Raw genomic sequence first — 16,180 nt, forward strand, 5'->3', positions numbered from 1 at the left:
GGGATTTACACAGAAAACTTACAACTCAGGTTGTGAGAAATCTTACTAAAATTAAGGCCAAAGTGCTTTAATAAAATCTTAGCAAAATAAAATAAGCAAGGAAGAGGAGTCCAGTGGGCCTAAGGGAAATTTTTCTTGCTGATTGAGGGTGGAGAGGGGTCCCTGGGACTCGGTTCTCTTGCCCCAGCTCAGAATCCCCCCTTGTGGGGCCGTGGTTGGGGAATGTTGGCCAAGTGGAGGGGCTCAGAGGGCTTGTACCATTTCATTTGAAAGTGCAGAGGGCAATGTGGGCAAATAGAGAGTGCCGGTTAAAACAGATGCTGGCTAACCTTGACTGGCCTGTCCAGTCATTGTGGGGGTCACATATGATGCAGTGGGCCTCTCCAGCGTCCATGGCTCTGGCCTGGTGGTACCAGTAACTCACACCTCAGAAAATGCTTTGTGGATTATCTGAGTGCTGGTTGGAGAAGCGTCTCTGAAGGGCAGCAGGGTCTCCTCCAGCCAAATGGTCTCTTCCAGAAGCCAGCAGTCACGAGGAGATGGAAGCAGAGAGATGGAACGAGAAGGATCCAGTAAGAACCTTGCCTGCTTTGTAAGGCGAGCAGAGGTCATGAATAATGGAGAGAAACAGAGGCCTCTGAGTCCTGGGAGCTCAGACGATTCCAGGCCGTGCCCTCCTTAGGAAGGGACCCAAGGCCTGGGGACGTTGTTCACAGCTCTAGCTGTGAGGTTAGGGGATCTCCATGGGGGAGGCCCCCACCTACCCCTGGGGTGACCTGGAGAGGCCCCAGGGGGCCCCCTTGCTGTGAGGCCAGGTGGGAGAAGATGCCAAGGGCTTGATGTCACCTGATTCTCCATGAGGGGAGGAGAGGGGCGGGGTAAGGAAGACAGCGTGCCCGCAGTCCCCATGAATAAGAGATGAGGCCCAAGGAGAAACCCCAGGGCAGGTGCACAGGGTGGCAGAGAGAGGGGCCAGGGACAGGAAGGGCAGAGATAGGGCACAGGGTTCTGCTCAGGGGCCTGAGAGGACAGGGGAGCAGGAGGGGGCTGTAGACACAGGGGACCCAGAGGTGGGTGCTGGAGCTCAGGGAGAAAAGGCCTCGGGGCCAGGAGGGTGCGAGGTGGTGGGTGCCGTCAGCCTGCGAGTGCCAGGAAGGGGCAGCCGGCAAGATGATGCCCCAAAAGAAAAAGAGGAGAAAGAAAGACATCGACTTTCTCGCCCTGTACGAGGAGGAGCTGCTGAACTATGCCTCAGAGGACGACGAGGAGGAGCTGGAGCACGAGTACTACAAGGCCAAAGGTGCGGGCGGCGGGCAGGGCTGCGCGGGGCCCTTTCCTGCGCTTGGAGGAGGAGATGCGGGTTCCAACCCGGCTCCTCCCGCGGAGTCTCCTGCTGGGTCTGTGCTGCATCGCCGGGAGTGACCGGGCAGGCATCACACGGGGTTGCCCCCTGTACAGAGTCGAGGCCAGCTGCCCTTAGTCATGTCTCAGTGGCACAGAATAGACCTGAACCACGGTGCCCACGCTTTCCAGTCCTATGCCTCCCAAGAGCCAGGCTCCAACCTGGCCTCCACCCTGTGGTCTGACGGCCCAGAGCCCCTGCTCGGGCTGTGGAGGGGAGAGAGAGGGAGGCCTGACCCCTCACGGCTGGCCTGGCGGGGTGGGGACGGCTGTCACCACAGCGGTGGAGATGGGACCTGGGGCTCGGCAAGGAGGACACTTACTGCTCTGCACCCCGGGGCTTGCTCTTCCAGTCTCTGCGCACCCCCCGCCCCCACCGCCGATCGGGGTGGATGGGGCTGCCTTGAAGGGTTCCACCTTCTTGCCAGATAATCAGAGAGGGCAGAATCGGGGGTCCAGAAGGTAATTTTGGCCCGCAGAGGGTTGTCGTTGGTTTGGTTTGATGGTGTTCAGGGGCTTTTTTTGCCGTTACCATGTTTTCTAAGGTTTGGCCTGTGAACGCCTGTAGGCTGTGGACATCCAGTTTGTGGACACCATAGTCTCCACTGCTCCCTGTCGCTCAGACTAGGTCCGTTTCGCCCATGGACGCTGCCTGCCTGGCCCCTGAAGGCATTTAAATTCTCTGTGCTTACTCCAAAGTGACTCACTAGTCCCTGTAAGCACCACATTCATTCATTCACTCACCTATTCATTCATTCACCCGTCCATCCATTGAGACACCAAATACCGATTGAACGCCTGCCCTGTGCCTGCCCATGGACTGGCTCGCCCTCCCCTTTCTCCCTCTTCCTATCTTAACTTTGAAAGCCCAGCTCGGGTCCTCCTCTTCCATGAAGGCTTCCTAATCCCAGCCCACTGGGAACTCCTTGATTACATCCACTTCTTCATTGTTCCGCTGCTTCATGCAAGCCTGGCATGTTGTAGCCTCTTAAGCCTCAGCCACACGGCCCTCCATGAAGGTGGGGCCCTCCTTCCCTTGTCCTCATTCCTCCCCCAGCTGCCAGCACAGATCCAGGCTCAGAGAAGGTGGTCGCTGCCTGAAGGCCGTGGCTCAGCTGGGGTCCCTTTCCTGGCAGGATGTCCCGGGTGCCTCCTGGGGTGGAGGCTGGGAGTGGGGGCTGCAGGAAGAAAAGATGTGCCTGGACGAGTGAGGCATTGCCGCCCTCCCCCAGTGCAGGTGCTACAAGCCCAGACCAGTTGGGGGGGGGGGTGTTTGCAGCTGGTTGTGGGTGCAGCACCCTCAGCAAGTACTCTCAGCTCCCCAGTGCACATGGCTGCCTGCCGGGAAGCACATTCTCAAAGCTCCCGGACCTGCCACCCTGTCCACTTCTGTTCAGGGGCTCTGCACGCCTGTGTGACTATCTGGTCCCTCACATGTTTGCTCTTCTTTTTACCCTTCGTGAAGCCTTCTTCCCTCTGTGCTCACATTTGATCTCGAAGATTCCTGAGAACGGTCAAGGCAGGTGTGATCAGTCCCAATTCACAGGTTAAGGACTGAGGTCCTGAGAACTTAAGTGACTTGAGCAAAGTCACAGGCGGGAGAGAGAACAAGAGTTTAAAATATCCTTTCTCAAGGCGAGTCCCCCCTTGACCTCTCGGTGCCGCCAGACGGAACGGCGCTCTGTGCACCGGGCACATCGAGAGAACTGTGCTCATACTAACCAGTGTGATCCTCACAACCAGCCGAGGAGCAGGTGGGGTCCTTGTCCTCTTTCTCAGATGGGGAAACTGAGGCATGGCGAAGTTACATAACTCGCCCGAGATCACAAAGCTACCAAGTCGCAGTCAGAATCTGAATCGAGCTGGTCTGGCTCGTGCTTGCTCTTGCGCAGCTTGACCTTGACTGTGGTACCAGCGCTTGGAGAAGAGCAAGGCGAGGTGGGTGTAACGCTGACATTTCTAAGAGATGTGGGCGCACAGGCTCCCCAGTCAGGTGCAGGACACTGGCAGTAAACATGGATGCTGCTAATGGTAGTCACATGCTGAACCCTCGTGGTCACTGCTACTCTCTCGCTTCTAGAACAACATGCCTCCCACTCTTTTGAACTCCAGTCTTGCATTATTGGGAGACTGTTGGGGAGTGGGATGGGGAAGAAGAAGGAGGAAAAGGAGAAAGGCCTCGGTGTCCCTCTCTGTTCTTCAGGTCACCTCCAGGCTACAGTGGAGCTCGCCAACAGCCAGTGGGAGCAGAGCGGCTCCGTCAATCCTCTGAGGGAAGGCTGAGCCCCGGCATTGGTCTGTCTCCCGGCTCGGACAGGGCCATGAGGGGAAGAGTGTGACTCATTTCAGAACCTGAGATCCAAGGGACCTTGGGGGCCATCCGGCACACGCTTCCAGCCCTGAGACCCTCTCCTCTTGTGCGGCCCAGACAGGCTTGCCCAGCATCGGTTGCGGTACAATATCCCAAGGCAGCCTCCCTGAGAATTTTTAATGGGGATAATGGCGGGCATGATGATGATGCCTTTGATGCTGGCAATGGAGATGATGATGACCATGGTAGGGATGATGGTGATGATGGTGGTGGTGATTATGAGGGAAGTCTACCACTTGAGGAACGCATATCTTTTATCCAACTGTGGAAGAGCATCTGTAAGATAAGTTCCTCGAAGTGCAAGTGCTGGAGTCAGTGAGAACGAACACTGAAAATTTTGTTTTATTTGATGCAATCCTGATCACAGTCCTTCAAGGAAGAAATTGTTCCTGCTTCAGAGATGAGGAAATGGAGGCTGTGTACAAAATTTGGTTGCTATCACATAGCCAGTAATGGTAGAATTGGGGGTCAGATATCGGTCACTTGAGTTCCATAGTCTGTGTTCATTTCATCGATTGATACATTCATTTGCTCATTCATTCCCCCAGGTAATTATTTATTGTGCACTTCCCATGTGCCAGGCTCTGTGCCAGGAGCAACGCTATGGTGCCGTTGATGGTTCTTTGTGCTGACCAGGGAGGGTACTTTGTTCGTTGGGGTCGTCCCCTCTGGAGCCAAACAGAATGTTGTGTTTTCCCCGGGATATGTGTCCTCTGCGAGATCGTTCTTTGGCCATCTGAATTAAGTTTTTTAATTAAAATTTTTAAATTGGGGAATAATATATATATACGGTATAAAACTTTCACAAAGATACAGTTGGATGACTTTTCAGGTATGTGCGTGCTTGGGTAATTACCATTCAGATCAAGACACGTTCTTGCCAACACTTAGCACTGTCAGTCTTTTTAATTTTAGCCATTCTGGTGGGGATATAGTAGTATCTCATTGTAATTTCAGTTTGCATTTCCCCAATGAACAGTGATGCTGAACACTCTTCCATATGTTTATTGGCCATTTGGATATCTTCGCCTATGACTTGCCTACTTAAATCTTTGGCCCATTTGTCAATTTTATTGAAACACAGTTTTATTGAACTGTAACTACTTTTTAATAAAATGCATCAATTTTACTTTATTTAAAAAAAATTTTTAATGTTTATTTATTTTTGAGAGAGAGAGAGTGAGAGAGACAGAGCTCGAGAGGGGAAGGGCCAGAGAGAGAAGAAGACACAGAATCTGAAACAGGCCCCATGTCTGAGCTGTCAGCACAGAGTCCGATGTGGGGCCTGAACTCATGAGCGGCGAGATCATGACCTGAACTGAAGTCGGATGCTTAACCGGCTGAGCCACCCAGGCGCCCCAAAATGTATCGATTTTAAATGTGCTGTTTGATGGGCATTGACAAATGTATACCTCTGTGTAACCATTAGCCCAATCTATGTATAGAGCATTTAAATTATCCCCCAAAGTTCCCTGAGCCCCTCCTCAGTCAATTCTCCATGCTGCAAACTCCAGGCAGCTGTGTTCTGCTTTCTGTTAAAATAGTTCAGTCTTTTTAGAGATTCATGTAAATGGCATTGTAGTGTGCAGTGTCTTGTGTCTGACTTCTTTTGCTCAACATAACCCGCTTGAGATTCACCTATATTGCATATAAGGGTGGTTCACTCCTTTCTGTTGCTGAGTAGGATTCCGTCGTATGGTTATATCACGATTTGTTGATCCGTTCACCTGCGGTTGCATATTTAGGCTGTGTCCAGTTTAGAGCCATTATTATCGCTTCTCGGCCTTTTGGCTAAGATCAAGTGTAGAGCTGTTATGTACAAAGCTGCTGTGAACTTTTGTACGTGGGTCTTTGAGAAGGCATGTTTTTATTTCTCCCGGGTGAATACCCAAAGTGGAATGTCTGGGTCTTCTTGTAAGCGTGTGTTTATCTTTTAAACAATTTGTTGCCCTAATAGTGTGGTATCTGTTTTCCTTATTTATTTGTATGGCTTCTTTATATCTTCTGCTTATGAGTCCTTTGACAGCCATATGCGTTCCAAATATCTTCGCCTTTTCATTCTCATGATGGTCTTAATTTTCACTAAGTCCAATTTATCACATTTTTTTATGGCCAGTGTGCTGTTGAAGAAGGAGCTGTGTGCCCTTGAAATCAGCTTTTGAGGCAGCTTCCTCATCCCTCTCGTGCCCCAGACTCTCCTTTTCTCCAAACCACACGTCTCCAGGCCTCTGTCTTCTCGCATGTGATGTGGTCCTGGGATTTCCACCATCCTGCTCATTCTTCTGTGGACCCTCAGTTTGGAAAGGCCCTTATGTACGTGCAAAGCTGTGTGGGCAACGCTTCAGGCCCTGGAGTCGTCCAAGGAGGGCTTGTGTACAGATCAGGCACCCTTGTGGTGTAGGCTATGAAGAATTAGGATTTGTTTGTCCCCAGAGACAAGGAGTTGTGCAAATGTACTGCTGCTTCCTTTCTTGTCTTGTAGTGCCTTGATCGAGACCTTCATCAGAACCAGGGACTTCAAGAGAAAAGGCATCGACAGCAAACAGCACAAGGTTCTAGGAACCTCAGAGAAGGGAAATCAGTGCCCCTGCTAAGAAGGGACACTGGACAAAGCTCTGCTCGGCTCTGGGATGCCTTGTCTGGAGCCTGTGATGACAGTGCCCGGGAGCTCACGGGAGACGAGGGCTGGCAATGCAGCTGTGTTCGTAGAGGGCAGAGAGGAGAGTGAGGGGCAGGTGCAGGCTCTGAAGAAGGCCAGGTCTAGGAGGCACATGAGTGCCGTGCTGGAAAGATCACAGACCAGGCGTCCAGAGGCCCTGGGCTGGGCTCTAGTGCTGACACCGAGTGGTATGTGACCTGGGCTTTCCTTGCTGCCTGCAGGCTCCTCACCTGTAAGATGAATGTGTGGCATTAAATGGGAGGTTTGGGTCTTACACGGGAGTTGGTGTGGCTCTGACCCTGGCTCAGTGGCTTGTGGGCTGGAGCGGGGTTTATAGAATAGACGCCTTTGTGGCTGGATATCCTCTGCACAGCTGGCAGGAGCTGTGACTTCTCCAAGCCCCTGTAGGATTCTGGGTTTTCTCAGAAGCCTGTGATGTGTTCTCTTTTCCCCTCCAGTCTACGAGGTGGTCACAGCCACGGGGGATGTTCGTGGCGCAGGGACAGATGCCAATGTCTTCATCACCATTTTCGGAGAGAATGGGCTCTCTCCCAAGCTCCACCTCACCAGCAAGTGAGTACCAACTTGGCCTTAGTGGGGTCACGGGCCATTAGTCGGGGTTGGTGCTGTTCTGGAGCCCAGGGAGAAGACCCGTGTGTCCACAGGCATATTAAGTGGCATGGGGCCTCTGTCAACCAGGTCTCTCCCAGTGATCTCCAGCCAATATTCCTTAGCTCCCCTGTTGGCTTTTGTGAGAAGTATCGCCCACTTTGGATCTCTGACTTCCCCAGGATCTTATTAGCTGTCCCTTGCTTTGGGAGAGGACACTCAGGACTAAGAAACCTGGGTCTAGGCCCAGCTTTACCACGTGGTTGCCATGTAACTTTGGCCAAATCTCTTTGCATCCAACGGCCTGGCTTCCTCATCTAGCATCTGGGAGTGAGAATTCCCCTTTTACCAAACTTACAGGACAGTTGAGAGGAAGAAACAAAAGCATGCATTCAAAGGAAGCATGAGCTTAAAGTGCTCTGCACCTGTGTCTCTCCAGGGGCCCAGTGTCACACTAAACCTGCCAATACACACTCGAGTCAGCTGTATAGACTAGCATGTGTGCTCGTGTGCGTGTCTGTATAGACGTGCTCTGTGTATGTGTTCGTGTATGCGCCTTGTGTTCCCCATATCATTTGTGATCCATTGACAGCAGGGGCTGCTGCCTCTTTGTTTGGACCCTGTCCCCCGACCGTACACAGGCGCACACAGATATACCCAGAGCAAAACATGGGAACGCTTTGGCGGAATTCTAGAGTTCTAGAGCTTCCCGGGGGCTGCAGGCGTGGTCTAGGCCCTGGTTTTCAATCTGTGCTGAATGGAACCGGGGATCGGTCTGTTGGTTCTGGGCCCATCGTGCCCCCATCCTTCCTGCAGAGTAGCTCACTGATGGTTGTCTTACCCACCGAGTTTCAGAGTCAGATTTTATTTGTACCGAGAGTTCTATAGCCAAGAAAAGTTTGTAAAACCACTAAGTTTATTTCAACTTATTCATGGGGAAACTGAGGCCTAGAGAGGAGTGGAGATTAGCTCTGAGCCATGGAGCTCCTAGATGGTAAAGCTGGTCCTCAAACCCCAGGTACTTGATGTGGACGTTTTCCTCAAGCGCTGGCCCTGTGGCCCAGAGGGTGCGTGGGAGCTTCCCCTGCAGGCTTCCAGGTCGTCACTTCCAAGGGGGCCAGGGAGGCTATAGAGGGGTGGGGACCACAGGCCAGGAGATCCCCGAACTCTGTGCTTCACAGACTGACCTGGCCCCGTGTCCCAGGTTTACCCTGAGCGCAGGCTGTGGTATAAATGCGATCCCATCGAGGCAGGCGTAACGTCCTATTTTGTCCATTTCTGCAGAACAGGGTACCCGCCTTCTTGTACCGCTTACACTGCAGAGTGACTGGCTTGTGGAAGTCTTTCTCACCAGTGATGTGGGCACGGTAAAGGGAAGACATGAAATGTCCATCCTCTTTGCCATGTGACCTCCCCCGAGCACACCGTTCTAGGGAGAAGCCACTAGGCCCTGGGAATGCAGCCAAGTGGGTTTCTAGCATCCCCAGCCTGCCCTTTTGAAACAAAAAGAGCCATTTTCTCCTTTCATGGTCATTTCTCACTGTCTTTCCCACTTTCTTGCACCTAGTGCCCTCACTCTTCCCCCTTGGCCTTTTCATTTGTCACAACAGCCTCTCGGGAAGGCCCCAGAGTCACCCTTCATGAGCTGGTGTGAAGGTTTGTCCCTGAGTCCCCGTTTCCAGGAGTGTGAGATCCAGCCTTCCTTCTCAATGTGGAAGGGACTGCCTCATGGCAGAGGGGCTAAGACACGAGCAGGGCCGGGAGGTCTCCGGGCGTCACGCGCAGGCCCTCCCGCCAGCCCCGTGGACAGAAGTCAACACCCCTTCCCCCTGCTACTCTGCGGTCTCTCCCGTACCCGTGTGGTGCTCCGGGTGGGGCAGCAGGGGCACAGGTCTGGCCAGGACTCCGGGCAGGCTGGCCTGGAGGGCTCTGCAGGAGCCCATGGAGAGTGGGTGGTTTTGGAGATGGTCTCATTTTGTAGCATCAGCATATGTCCTGGGAGGCTGGAGAGGTGACATGCACAGGGATGCCAGGTGGAGGGGTGATGAGGGGAGTCTGCTTCGTCCCTCTGGCCCCTCTCCCAGTTGTTGGCAAACAGCCAGGGCTCAGGAAGTGTCATACCGTCAGGGCGGCCAGAGTGGGGCTTTATAGGGAAGGGCAGGTGATCTGGGCCTTGGGTGAGGGAAAGACTCAGATGAGAGAGGGGCAGGAGGAAGGTAGTTTAGACCACGGGGAACAGCTTGCAGACACATGGAGGCAGCAAGGGGCCAGGAGGGGAGGACAGGCTGTGGCAGGCCTTGCTTGCAAGCTGATCAGCAGAGGCCCGATTTACGATGCGGCCCAGAAGGATGAATCTGGCTGCCGCAAGACCCCAGGGAAATGTCTGCAGAGAGAATTGCAAAGACACAGTCAGTCCTCGCCATCTAAGATGCATTCAGTTCAAGACGGAGACCTTGGGCCTGGGAGGGGAGCACCGCTTTCCAAGGAATCCCAGGCTGCCTGAGTGACCCGGACACCAGGGCCGCAGAGGTCACCGTGCTCTGTGCTATTTAGATGCAGGTGTTCCAGCCCAACCCTCACCCCCACCCTCGCCCTGGGGTCTGGCTCGGAATCTCTCATCTCGCTGTCTGCTGCTGGTCCCTCCTTGCCACGCTGTGTCACCCAAACCCAACTCGCATGTCAACTGGAACTGAGCTCCTTTTCCTTGCCTTACCCCCCCCCCCCCCGCCCACACACACGGGCACACACACACACACACACACGTACACACGGGCTACAAGGTGTTTTTGAGTGCATCAGACTTCACCAATACTCAGGGCACCAGAGGGAGTTCCCAGCACAGCCAAGCAAATGACTTAAAATGGAATATTAGACAGACTCCCTCATCTTAAGATTAAACCACTGCCTATCCTGGAATTTCTTCCTGGCTGCTTTCTCCACAGCGTCTGGTCTTGTCCCCTCACCCCACCGTCCTCTCCCGCTTCGCCTACATCCTCTCTTTTCTCCCTTCTGTTCCTGCTCCGTCTTCTGCCTTTTCTCCTGAGCCCCAGGACCTCCCACATGGCTTATCAGCATGCTTATTTCCCAATACAGAATCATTCTGCTGCAGTTATTTGGTGCCTGAGGTTAACATGCTGATTGTGCTTATCCTCATGGTCTAGTGTCTAAATTCCTCCGTACACACTGGCCCGTCTCTTGGGCAGCAAAGAGTGTGACGTGTTCACTTTGATCCTCTGTTAGCTCTACCCCGACCCCAGACCAAGCTGAGTGTCAACAGCCCTGGGTCCCACAGGAAGGCCCCCATATGCTGGGCGCCCTTCCCAGTGACCCAGGACCACTCCCAGCATTGACTGGGTCACATGTTCAGAATATGGCAAAAGGATGGGATCTCATGCATCTTCTGGAACACGGATCTCCTGTTGAGAATTCGCCAGCTGAGTGTCAGAGAACGCCTGGCATTTTAGCCTGCTGGCCCTGCCAGGCTGGCGGCTAAAATGCCCTGTGCAGCCTGTGAAGCCTCTCCTGGGTAGGGGTCCCCGCTGAATGGGCAGGTACGGACAGGGAGGGGGCTGGGTACTGCATTACGCTTCATTTGCTGAGTGGCCAGGACCCCCGGTGAAGCCACAGTCTCCACAAAGAAACGAGCGGTCTGCATTTCTAATGTTTCCTTTGACAGGGGACCCTCCATGCTTTGGTATTTCCACCTCACCTCCAGTTTCTGAAACCCACCGGCATTGCATTCTGACTTCCCAGACGTGGGGATTCGGGCATCTGACCCCGGTGGGCTGCAGTTGGGGGTTTGTTTGGGATTATCCTGGCCGCTCCCTGCAAGAAGAGAGTCCGGGTAGGCCTGTCTCCACAGTCCTTCTTTTCGTTCCTCTGAGGACAGGCCCTCACAAGGCCTTCCTCTCGTCTGCCGGAAGATGTTGACACTGCGGACAATCACTCCACATTGTGTGATGCCCTGGAACACTCGGGTGTGGTCCTGAGACCCTCTGCCCCTACTGGTAGTTCTTTCTCTCCTGGTCCCCCTCCTTCTGCTTTGCTTTTCACAGATTGTTTTCCTCGAGACAGTGAAGCATGGCGGCCAACTATTTAACAAACACGCTGGAATGCACGCATCCACATTCTCCCTGGCCCTGGGCTCAGGGCCTTTGTGCAGGGCGCAGGGAGCTGTCAGTGCTTCTCCAGAAGGAGCTGTGGTCAGAGGCCCCCCCAGGACGCCAGCTGCTCTCCTTCCAAATCACCCTCCTCTTCCCCTGCTCATGGGCACTCACTGTTTTCCAAATTCCAGGCGGCTCAGCAGATGAAGCCTGACAAGCCTCGAACTCATCCCCCAAGGATTCAGCCCAGGCAGCTGCTGGCCTCGGGGCATGGGGGGCTGTGGAGATAGGACCTGTCGCCGTGTGCATAATCACAGATCTAGATGTACTCCCTTCGGCAAACTTAGAAAATACATACACGGACCAGAAAACATAAGCAACACTTCATAATACTCTTACCATCGAGACATGATGTTTTGTATAAATCCTTCTTCTTCATTGTTTTTAAAAGCAGCTGGCCTCCCGTGGTGTTCCTACATTTTCTTTTGCAACTGCTTTTTCTTCTAAGCCCATATCATAAACCTGGTCCTGTTCCATTAACATTATAATGGGAGTTTTTGGTGGCTGCGTAATATTCTACCTCACAGCCTCCCAGGGTGGCTATTTCTTAGGGTATTTATCTGGTGTAGAGACCCTTGTCTATTCTACACATTTATTTCCTGGTCTCATAGGTTGAAAATACCTCTTGTTCACTTCCTTATATCCCACCCACACAAGCCTGATGGTGCTTAGATTTGACGTTCCTGTGTTTTCCACGTCGTTGCACATCTGCTCTTACCCTGCAGCACAACATGGGGTTGTTGTTCATCACTTTTGGAGATAAGATTCTCACAGGTATGTGCAGCAACCCCGGAGAAGGGGCCCTTTCACTCGAGCAAAAAGCCAGAAGTTTCCATCACTTTCTCCTCCTCCCCCTCGGTGCCCAGACCACAACTTGGGGGCCTCTTTCCCCCCAACAAGGCTGCCTCAGGGTACATTAAAAAATTTTTTTTTAATGTTTATTTTGAGGAAGAGAGATACAGAGTGCAAACAGGGGAGGGGCAGAGAGAGAGGGAGACATAGAATCCGAAGCAGGCTCCAGGCTCCAAGCTCTCAGCACAGAGCCCAATGCGGGGCTCAAACCCACAAGTCATGAGATCATGACCTGAGCCAAAATCGGATGCTTAACCGACTGAGCCACCCAGGCACCCCTCAGTGTACACTTTCCACTTAATTTTATGAGATCTGCCCTGCTTTTGGAGGACCTTAGGCCTCATGTCTCACGACATGCCCACCTGAAGGAAACTTCTCGGGACAGACTATTTGCTAAAGTGGGTCTGTTTGCAGAGAACCACAGCTTTGGAGTGTGCAGAACTTATAGGCCTTCTGTTACCAAGTCTGAGCCTTGTTGCCTTAGAGGGAAGGCTCTTCCCCTCTGTCTTTATTTGGAAGCACAGTGATGGCCTAGTTATTATATGTGTTTGTCTTCCACACTTTTCTTTCCCGTGGGCTGGTGCTGGTGACGGGAGCCCTGGCTGGAAGCCCCGGGGGAGGTCGACGGCTCTCCGGCCTGTGAGGGCGTCGCTGTGTGGGCAGGAAGAGCTGTGAGTGGAACTGGATGGCCGGGTCCGAGCCCACACAGAGGACACAGCAGATGTCCGTGCGAGATTCAGGTTTCTGCTCCCGGAGGACTCCGGGTGAGGCTGCTCCAGCCCTCCTGTGTCTAAGCTGATGCAACCTAGGATGCTCCAGAGTCTGGACCCACCCGGGCAGCTCGTCGAGGAACATCTCAGGTGTATTTGCTTCTGTTCACACGGTCTTTGTGATGCCAGATATGCATTCTCTCACTGCCTGCCTCCCTGGTTGCTGGTTTTTTGGTTGAGCGTTTCCTTTCTTGTTGGAATGGCAGGACCATGGGCCACCACCCAAGCTCCGCATCTGCTTGGGGCTGCCATTGCCACTCCCCCCAGCAAGAGCAAGGCAGGTGAGGAGAGGCCCAGGAACCTGCAGACCCAAGAGCACCGTGGCGTTCACTATGGCCTCCTTCCTCCTCCGCTGTCCCAACGCAGAGCAGCCAGAGGGCATTGGGTCATGACTTTGGGGATCCAGGTTCTGATCCTAGATCTGCGATCAATTGGCAGTTTACTTTGTTTGTAAAATGGGGCTAATTGTTGCCCACCATACCTGCCTTAGTGATGCGTGGCGAACATCACAGGAGAACTTGAGTGTGAAAGCAAGGAACGAGTAGTAACCGACCTTGCCCTCTGTCAGAAAGGAGTCTCAGAATGGGAGTGGTTACTCATAGCACTTCCCAGGACTGGGATGGTGGAGGAAGAAGGGGGATGCCAGCCCTTGGCTCTCCTCCCAGGCTTGTGAGCCAAGTGCAGATTACTAAGTGTGCACGTGTTCGTTGTAGGAGTGAATCTGCCTTTGAGAAAGCCAATGTCGACGTCTTCCGGGTGAGAACCAACAACGTGGGCCTCATCTACAAAATCAGGTCAGAATCTGGCCCCTGACCAGGAAGGAAGTGAGATGAAAACCAGTAGATTGGGAACTGATGTCACTACTGACACTTTCTGGATGTCAATTGCTCCCTGGTGTCATTTGAGGGGTGACTGAAGGCCCAGATCTTTCCCACCCATGCTGAGTCATGGCTCCCTAAACTTGCCCATTAGAGATTCACTTCTCTGTGTTGAGACTACTTAAGACAATTTCTCACAAACTTGGGAAATATGCTCTAAGAGGCACTAGCATAGTGGTTAAGAGCGGATTCTGAGTCCAGATTGCCTTGGTTCAAACTTCTGCCTTTCCATTTGCTAGCTGTGGAACTTCAGGCGTTTCCTCTCCAAGCCCCAGTTTCCTCATTTGTAATAACGATTCCTACCACCTAGAGTTAGGGAGGACTCAACAAGTTAGTGCTCAGACGGTAACTGGCACTCAGCGAGTATTAGAGATGCTGGGTCACATTGCAGGGTGCCTTATGACACAGAGCTTGCCTCTCTCTGGGGGCGTCTGTGTGAGTGTGCTGGGAAGGATAATTCTATCAGCCTGGTTGCCAAGGAAGAGTCTTCAATAGCCCTCCTTTCCCCCCTCCTTCCTCCCTCCCTACGACCCACACCCATTCAAGTTCATGCCCATTTGTCAGAATGTCATCATCTGGGGTCTGATTGCATCCAGGCTAGGGCCTGGCTGCGTCAGTCCTAAGTTGTCTTCCTCCCACTAGAAAGTATAGGACCATGCACTGTCTTTCTTGGAAAAAAGGGACAAATGAGGGCCCTGGCACTGGTGTGTGAGGGAAGGGTGTGACAAACAGGGAAGGGGAGGGTCGGGAAGAGGGTTTTGCTGTGGGGAAAGGCAACTGCTATGCTGATGTCCCACTAGGTGCTGGGCTCTGTGCCAGACAGAGGCACACATCCTCGGGCACGTCACGGGTCATCGGTCCATCGGGGCTGTGTGCTGTGAGCTCTGTCTGTCCCATGAGGGCCTGCAAAGATAAGGCCCCACTGCAGTGCACAGGGAGATGATGTTTGGCATAAAGTGAGGTCATGCAGGGGTCAAGGTCCGGGGGAGAAACTGACCTCAGAGAAAAAACTGGGATTGCCAAGGATAAGGGGCACAATCAGAAGTGCAGGAAATTTGGGGGACCAGATTTTGAAGAGTGTGGATCTATGCTGCCCAATCCAGTAGCCCCTGGCCATATGTGGCTCCTGAGTGCTTGAAATGTGGCTACTCCAAATTGAGATGCACCGTATGTATATGAGCACAACAGATTTTTGAAAACTTAGTATGAGAATATAAAATATTGCACTGATAAATTGTCACACGGTTGCATGTTGAAATGATAAATGGATGAAATAGAATGTATTATTAAAATGAACTTCACCTGTTTTTTTTTGTTTTTTGTTTTTTTTTTGCTTCTAGATATCTAGAAAATCTAAACCTATGTACATGGCTTGCACACGCAGCTCATGTGATATTTCTGTGAGGCAACATCAGTGTAGATGGCTACAGGGTATCCTCTGGGTGGAGAGACTAAGGGGGAGTGTCTGGGGGTCTCTGGGGGTCTGGGGATCAGGGAGAGAAGTGAAGCTCAAGATGGTCCCGCTGCAAGCCTGGGCAATCCTGGACTTTCCGTGGAAGGCAATATTACCTTGCAGGTGATGTCACAACGTTAACACTCATTAATAGGCACATCTACCTTGCAAGGTATTCCTATTTTGCAGATGAGGAAACTGAGGCTCGAGGGGGAAAGCGACCGCGACAAAATGAGGGAACCTCTCTTTGGAGTGAACATTTGGGTATGCCAGTGTGGAAGGGTGTCATCTCTTGCTGCCAATGACATGTAGGTGTCTGCCTCTGCCCCAGGATCGAGCATGACAACACCGGCCTGAACGCCAGCTGGTACCTGGATCGTGTGATCGTGACCGACATGAAGCGGCCTCACCTCCGCTACTACTTCAACTGCAACAACTGGCTGAGCAAGGTGGAAGGTGACCGCCAGTGGTGCCGTGACCTGCTAGCCAGCTTCAACCCCATGGACATGCCCCGAGGTCAGTGCCGAGGCGGGCCTTCCTGCCGTCCCTCCCTGCCTGGGCTGGCCCCCGTCCCTGTCTTGCTCTGGGCAGTCCCGCGTCCCCTTTGCCACTCCTCCAGGGTCTTCCAGTCGGCTGGGACCCAGCTGAAGCCCCATCTTTTCCACATGACCTCCCCAAGAGCAAGCTTATGTGCTCTGGGGACTCAAGGAAATGGGAAATGCAAACGAACCAGGAGGCATGATGGAGGGGTGGGAGCAGCCCTGGGCATATCCTGTGTTTTCAACACCTCTTGTTGATGGGTATCTACCTAGAGTCCTCTCTGAGTTCAAAGGCAGCTGCCTCCGTCTTCCTATCTCTTTGCCCTTCTTCTGATGCCCAGAGGAAGGTGAGCTACGGCCAGGGCAGGGCAGATGGGAATCAGAACTCACAGCTACAGGGGCTCCATCAAGCTGTCCCTACCTCCTCCTGATTCTATGAGGAGGGAAACGACTAATTTCAAGTGCATCTCTGGCCAAAGGCCTTA

General features: G+C 52.9%; 1 protein-coding gene across 1 annotated transcript in view; it reads left to right on the forward strand.

Annotated features, from left to right (window-relative positions):
- The first annotated feature begins 858 nt into the window (after positions 1-858).
- Positions 859-16,180, forward strand: part of LOXHD1 (lipoxygenase homology PLAT domains 1) — a 165,171-nt gene continuing 149,849 nt past the window's right edge. Inside the window, exons 1-4 of the mRNA XM_058692205.1 lie at positions 859-1,300; positions 6,890-7,004; positions 13,539-13,619; positions 15,488-15,672. Coding sequence (XP_058548188.1) covers positions 1,171-1,300; positions 6,890-7,004; positions 13,539-13,619; positions 15,488-15,672 — 511 coding nt within the window. The 5' untranslated portion in view covers positions 859-1,170. The remainder of the gene's footprint in view (positions 1,301-6,889; positions 7,005-13,538; positions 13,620-15,487; positions 15,673-16,180) is intronic.

The sequence above is a fragment of the Neofelis nebulosa genome, chromosome 11 (genome assembly GCF_028018385.1).
Source record: "Neofelis nebulosa isolate mNeoNeb1 chromosome 11, mNeoNeb1.pri, whole genome shotgun sequence".
Lineage (NCBI taxonomy): Eukaryota > Metazoa > Chordata > Mammalia > Carnivora > Felidae > Neofelis > Neofelis nebulosa.